This window comes from Garra rufa, chromosome 20 (assembly GCF_049309525.1).
Source record: "Garra rufa chromosome 20, GarRuf1.0, whole genome shotgun sequence".
Taxonomy (NCBI): Eukaryota; Metazoa; Chordata; class Actinopteri; order Cypriniformes; family Cyprinidae; genus Garra; species Garra rufa.
Genome location: NC_133380.1, coordinates 23,586,698 through 23,594,283, shown reverse-complemented (window position 1 = coordinate 23,594,283; position 7,586 = coordinate 23,586,698). Strand labels below are relative to the sequence as shown.

Here is a 7,586-nt window from a genome sequence, read left to right as displayed (position 1 = left end):
CTGAGAAGCACCTGTACATCTTTTGAAAAGAAATGATCATTTGTCTGTCTGGTGCATAAAAAAATAATAAACTATTCTAGCATTAAAAGGTATAATAAATACAGGTAAAATCATAATAAAATAATAATAGTAGTCAGTCCAGCCCATGGAATTTTCTTTTATAAACCGACCGGCCCCCCATTAAAGAAAAGAAAATTATGTGGCCCACTCAGAAAAAAGTTTGGGGACCCCTGTCCTAGAGTCTGGAGGAAGGGTGGAGAAGCTCATAGCCCAAGTTACTTACGTATATTCAACCATTCTCTGTAATCACTTTTCACCATAATGGTGGTAATTCTTATCCCAGTGTGTCTTCAAAATTTAAGCCGGTGATGGGCTGCTGTTCACCAGGGGAACCTCAGAGCGCTGCCGCTAAAAGATGCCATGACTGACTCCATAATCTGCCCATAAACAAACAGTACTGAGATTAGAGATTGTATTATAACATCAAATTAAATTAAATTCAGTATTATAACCAATAAAATCAATTTATGTTATAAACGAAAATAAATGTATACAAACCCTTATTTTGCTGAAGAAATGCACCAAATTGACAGCACCGAGAACCACTCTCTCCTGTAGAGAATGCAAAAAGCCCGCGTTGTGACTGTAACTCTGTAGCTGTCACAGTTCTGTCTGTTTTGTCATTGGTTTTTCCCATTTGTCTTCCCCCTGTCATTTTGTAATCATTTGGTTTAGTCCTCGTTTGTGTAATCACCGTCACCTGTGTTTAATCAATTATCACCCTTTATAAGTCTGTCTCTGTCTATAGCACTCTGTCGGTCTTTGATATTGTTTGATGTTACTTGTGTGCCTGTTCCTGCCTGTTCCTGCCTGTTCCTGCCTGTTCCTGCTTGTTCCTGCTTGTTCCTGCCTGTATCTCTAAGTATATATTAAATATAAGTGTTATTGTTAATCCTGTCTCTCGCCTCGTCCGTCCAGCACGTGTACCATAACAGAAAAGACCGACCGAAACAGTCACAGCGTTTTTTTCCCTTCGTTTCTTTTCTGTTTTTGTCTCAGTGTTTTTTTTTTGTTTTTTTTTGTCGTTTTTTTTTTTGTCATGGATGACCACGATGTTTTCATCATCCTCCTGAAGCAGGGGAACCGCTCTCTCGAGGACCACACAAGAGACTTTGTGTTCTTCGCACCGTTCACACATTACCTGGACAACTGCTTGTGTACATTCTACCGGGCTGGACTTAACATCGCTGCCAAATCGCAGCTGTCCGGGGAGGGTCCTCGAGAGAGCATCGCCGATTACATCGAGTGGGTGCTGGCGTCCTGTGGATCGTCCTGGACTGTCGGCGTCGTCGAGGAGGACGTCAGCCCCACTCTTGACCCAGAGAGCCAACCATCACCCCGACAACGGAGTTTGAACCCGAGCGCACCGCGGAGGCGGAACCTGAGCCGCGAGCGACAGAGCCAGAGTCCTCTCCGGCTGATCAGGTGCATGAGCCGGCTTCAACATCTGCGATGGTGGATTGCGACGTGGAGCAAGTATGGGAAATGGAGAGCCCTGCCCACTGCAACACCGCTGGGGGTGAGATGGATAACTCTGGGGACCTTATTGACTTTTCCGAAGTTGTGGAAGAGAACTCTTGTGACTTAATAGACTTTTTCTCGGAGCCACTGACCTGCCTAAACTTCCCTCCTACCCGCCCTCTTCTGTCTGGATCTGCCTGGTCTCTGCTGGTTCCGCCCAGCTGTCCTGAATCCCCGCTGGTTCCGCCCAGCCGTCCTGAATCCCCGCTGGTTCTGTCCAGCCGTCCAGAGTCCCTGACGTCACCAGTCAGTCTCCTTGCTCACCCTCAGCCCACCATCTGTGCAGTGGGCTCGCCGCAGGGCAGCCAATTTACATCAGTGGCAAGGCTGGAGGATCCCTCAGCTCCGCCTCCAGCCTCTGAGTCCAGATCTCCACCTCGGCCCTCCGACCCTGCGGCTCCACCACGGCTCTCAACGCCCTCAGCTCCACCGTCGCCCGTCGGTCCACCAGCTACACCGGGCTCCATCGTCTCTCCGGCTCCGCCCTGGTCAGTCGTCGCCCCTCCGTCACCTCAGGACTCTGCTCCTCCGGCTGTGCCTCGTCACGCCGTCCCACCGGCTCCTACGCACTCCTCCCTCCCTCAGGCACAGCCTCCATCCTCTGTCGCTCCGGCTCCGCCGCGGACCTCCGGAACTCCACCTCCGCCTCCGCCGCCAGAGCCTCTAGTTCCGCCTTGGCCCTCCGGATCAGCGGTGTCGCCCTGGATTTTCGGCTCTCCATCTCCGCCTCGGGTTCCTCTGCCAGCTGCTCCGCCTCTGTCGGTCGGCCCCCTGGAGTCGGCGGTCCTTCCTCCACCATGGCTCCTCCCTCCATCGGCTCCACCGTGGGCCGTCATCCTGGCTGCAATCTGGGTCCTGCTGAGTCTCTCCTGCTTCGGGTCCCTCCTGTCTCCTCCCTGGCTCCTCCCACTGTCGTCGCCCCCTTGGACTGTCTTTTTTGCCCCTTGGACTTTTGTTTTGGTCCCCCTCCTTCGGTTGCTTCCTCCGCCGAAGCCCCCTCCCTCATGGACTTTATGTTTCTGGTTTGCCACCCCTCTCTTTTTTTTGTCTTTTCTATGGCGCGAGGACGCGCCTATTCGGAAGGGGGCGTAATGTCATAGTTTTGTCATTGGTTTTTCCCATTTGTCTTCCCCCTGTCATTTTGTAATAATTTGGTTTAGTTCTCGTTTGTGTAATCACCGTCACCTGTGTTTAATAAATTATCACCCTTTATAAGTCTGTCTCTGTCTATAGCACTCTGTCGGTTTTTGATATTGTTTGTTTCTTGTGTGGATGTTCCTGCCTGTATCTCTAAGTGTATATATTAAATATAAGTGTTATTGTTAATACTGTCTCTCGTCCGTCCAGCACGTGTACCATAACAGTAGCTGGGTTGTTTCATCAGAGAAAGGCTCAACCCAGTGGTTGGGGAGAAAAAATAACCCAGCATTAAAAGTTACTTTATAAAAGCACCTGCATGACATATTAAAAATAACTCAAAATGCCCCAACAAACAGATTCCAGCATCTGGGTGAAAAAAAATCACCAACGCAGCATTTTTTAGAGTTCAGAAAAACCACCAAGCATCTGTGTAATTTTTTTTTTTTACAAATAACTCAAAATGACCCAGCAGGCTGAACCCAGCATTTGAATTAAAAAGAAAAAATACAGCATTTTTAGAGTGTACTAACTCTAGAATAATTTTCTCAATTTTATAATTGTATAACAAAAGATTGTGTATGCATAAATTAATTCTCTCTACCGTAGTAGTTTGCCATAGGAAAAGTTTATGAACTTCTGTTCACTAAAGTAAATGTTGTTTTGAAAATGAATTACTTGTCATTAAAAGCACTTGCCTATACACAATAGACAATGTTACATAATAGACAATTCCCAAAGATTTAACAAATAATTTAATTTAACTTTTAATTAAATGGCAATAACTGCCACATTAATTACATATATTTTACTTTTACCCCTGTACCTCATGTGCACTTTAAACATTCTTTAAAACATCTAAACATTCTCTTTAAACATTTTTTAAATTAGGACAACACTGTGGCTACAGTTTAAATCAGTGGTTCTCAACTCTGGCCCACAAGATCCATTTTCCTGCAGAGTTTAGCTCCAACTTTAATCAAAGTCACCTGTCTAACTTTCTAGTGATCCTAAATACTTTGATGAACTGGGTTAGGTATGTTTGATTAGGGTTGGAGCTGAGCTGAACTCTGCAAGAAAAATAGATCTCACAGGCCAGAGTTGAGGACCCATGGTATAAATAACCACAAATTTCACATATTGCAATATGACATCTTGCATGAATAATTTACCAAGCCAAGAAAATAAGGGCAGATGCTCTGAACGCAGCTTTTCTTAAGTGATAAAAAATATTTACTTGCCAGTGTTTGTCTTTAAGAAAAAAAAGGACACATTTGACAGAAAAAGCCACACAAATAGACAAAACCAAAAGCACAACCAGGTAATAAAGACAACAGATTGAGTCTCATGAAGCTTTATTAGACTTACACATGGCTAAAAGGAGGTGTAGTTGTGACAGCATTATTCGCTTAAGCAGGGCTCTTGAAGCTGTACATATAGAGAGGAAACATTGTGTACCAACTTAAGGATGGTGAGGTTGTGGTGGGACATATTTAGGGTAAAAATAAGGTTTATACATTGGCATGAGATACATGTCAGGGAACAAGAACGGGGGGTGTTCCATAAAACAAGTTTACCAAATAAGTCAGGCTTATTTCAGTTAGTCTTATTTTAAGACAAATCAAGTGACAATAAGTCAGACTAACTAAAATAAGCCTGGCTTATTTGGTAAATTTGTTTTATGGAACACCCCCAGGTCATATGTTTTTATTTTTCTATTAGTAAAAAAAAAAAATACTTAAGTACTTTCCATTCCTCAGAATATTGCTACCTACTTTGACCCCCAATACTGGTTAATGAATTTATGGACTGAAGGTTTCCGTAATCTGTTCATTCTAGTATCTCAGTCTTCTATTTGATGGCAAAAGTTGATATTGCTCATATAAAATATGGGAACAATCAGACATTTTGTTCTTATACAACTCGAGAAAACTTGGCTCCAGCATTTGACCCACAGTCTTAGAACAGTTAGATATCAATTTTGGCAGTCAAGCTTTAAGTTGGACAGACAGCTATACCATGCACATATTCTTGTTCACTCAAGCAAATGGTATCATTTTGAAAATGAATCTTGTCTTTGAAAAGCACTTGTCTCCACTCCAATTCAAATTTGTTAAAAAAAAAAAAAAAAAAAAAAAAGTTAAAAACCAGTTTCATCCCACAAATTGACAAAAAGCTGCACAAACAGACCAATCCAAAAGGCACAACCAGGAAATAAAGACAAGCAACAGTTAGTCTCATGAAGCTTTATTAGGCTTATACGAAGCTAAAAACAAGCATGCAACTTGATTCTCTTCTGAGGTCAATAAACCCATGCCACTTCAGAGTACCTCCTTACTCACTTTAAACTGGCAGCTATGAGACCTGGAGATAGAGGATGGAGCAGTTCATTTAGAGCTACGGGGACCAAAGACAGGATACTGAGGAAGCTGAGGATAATGAGGAAGCTGAGGATGCTGAGGATGCGGAGGATACTGAGGAAGCTGAGGATACTGAGGAAGCTGAGGATACTGAGGAAGCTGAGGATACTGAGGAAGCTGAGGATACTGAGGAAGCTGAGGATGCTGAGGAAGCTGAGGAAGCTGAGGATGCTGAGGAAGCTGAGGATGCTGAGGATACTGAGGAAGCTGTGGATACTGAGGAGCTGGAGGTCCATAAGACTCGATTGGTTGATGGCCATAGAACATTGGGAACATGGGATATTGTGCATACTGATCCAACGGGGCAGCAGTGGTGGGAGGTGTAGTTGTGGCAGCAGTGGTCACTTCAGCTGGGCTCTTGAAACCGTACATATAGGGAAACATTGGGTACCAAGGATGAGGTTGTGGTGGGGCATGTTTAGGGTAAAAGTGATAAGGGTTAAACCCTGGCATGGGATACATGGGATGTTGCACAGGATCTTGAGGCAGCGGAGTAGTTGTTGTTGTAGTAGTAGTAGGCGGCACTGTTGGAGGTTGTACATGAGGATATGGCCACCAGGGACTTTTGATTGGGAAAGGGTAAAAACTGTGTTGCATGCCGAATGGGTCTTTAACAGAGTCAGGTACAGTTGGGTCATGTGGAGCAATGGTTGTTGGCGGCGTCAGAGGACAGGAAAGAGTCACTTCCCGGTCACCATACATCAAAGGGAGGTGCCTTTCAGTATCCTGTGGAAGACATGAGCAATCAACTAGCGTACATGTGAAAACCAGACAAGCCATGAATGACAATCCAGTCAATAATGCTTACCGTCATTTCCCAACAGCTTCCTGTGAATGGCGCAGTGACAACCAGTGAACCACCAGCAGTGTCCAATGTGAACGAGCACATAGAGTATGTTAGAAGCAGAGGCTGCCATGATCCATCCACTAAAAACAGAAGAGCAGAGTAAAACACAAGGTCCGTTCAACTTACACACACACACACTTTAGAAACGGTTCTATGGCATCACTGTAAAAACACCCTTTGAAGCGTGGATTGTACATTAAAATTCAACAATTTAGGTGATTTACCTTTAATTTTAACATCATCTGCTCTGACGTCATATGAGATGATCATGCCAGAGGAGAAGCAGGACACTTTAGGGAGGCGAGGACTCATGGGGCAAGACATTTGCACCGGAGCTCCCATTATAATAAGCGGCAGAATAAAACTTCCACCCTTTTAGGAAATATTTAAGGTTATGCAATGGATTCCATAGTTGAAAGAGTTACTTGCACTTGTCACCTTTAGCATGCACACTAACCTGTTGTTTGACATGACATCCCCGATACGGAGCAACAAGAGAGATGTCCCTACGTTGCCGGTTTAATGAGAAACCACAGCTGGATGGCATCTTAGATAAAGGGACTGGTGACTCCTCTCCTGATTGTTGAGAAAACTTAGTTAAGGGAAAAAAAAAAAATATATATATATAATAATATTCCACACCAAAAATACCAATGACACTTACCTCGATCAACCATTAAGTGCGGGGTTCTTGGTCCTGGAATGCGCAAGGTCATTGAATCATTGCTACAGTGCACAGAGGGACCAAGACGTCGCAGCTTAGCTTTGGCAAGCTGAAATGGTGCTAAACACAAAACAATTCAGCTTTAGTCTCCACTCAAAATACATGAAATTTTAATTTGTGATCTCAGTTACCTTCCACATTTGACTGATACTCATCAGACTCTGTTGACATCAGGTCAGATGTTTTTATTTCACCATCTGAAACTGTACCTTGACCACCAATTAACAGTTTGCCAAAACGGATTGAGCGTTCAGAAACTACTCCAGAAGTAGCACCCATTTCAGAAAAGGCATCAGGATCAGCTTTTAAAGAAGAGCTCAACATTGTCACAGCCATTGTGAAAAGTAAGATGCCCTTTGCCCAAGGCATGGTAAGTTTGTTGTACTACTCAAGTAAACACCAAAATTTACAATTTTGAGGAAAAACTCCTAACATACAAACATTGACAAGCTTATTGAGACATACTGTGCTATTTGTACTCATTTTTGAATCACTGAGTGACATTGATTGACCAATCAAATATGTTCATTAATCAGCTTGTTGTTTACACCTGTGCCTCATTAAGCTGAAAGGGCTGAGTTTGTAATTATTAACATATGACTTCAGAGTAGTATGCTTGTTTGCATTTTGAAATTTAGCCAAGTGATGCCAAAATATGCCAATGTTTTGAGTCTTTATTGATAGACCTCTACATTCATTTAGATTTTTTTATCCAAAGTGATTTACAAATGAGAAACATGGTTCATCATAATCACAAGAGTACTAGGGTCATTCCATGTCAACTAAACCAGCTCAAATTTGTGATTTGCTAATATTTTTTCTGAAGGAAGATAGACATGTATAGTGATGAAAGCCAAGAGATTAGATGTCATGGTTG

General features: G+C 43.2%; 1 protein-coding gene across 1 annotated transcript; it reads right to left on the bottom strand.

Moving 5' to 3' along the window:
• Positions 1 to 5,105: 5,105 nt before the first annotated feature.
• Positions 5,106 to 7,078, bottom strand: LOC141293476 (uncharacterized). Its single transcript, XM_073825512.1, has 6 exons — positions 6,859 to 7,078; positions 6,650 to 6,766; positions 6,443 to 6,561; positions 6,210 to 6,357; positions 5,947 to 6,065; positions 5,106 to 5,864 (listed from the first exon to the last, which is right to left on the bottom strand). Exons 1-6 carry the CDS (start codon positions 7,076 to 7,078, stop codon positions 5,106 to 5,108), a joined length of 1,482 nt encoding a protein of 493 aa, XP_073681613.1.
• Between the last annotated feature and the right edge of the window lie 508 nt (positions 7,079 to 7,586).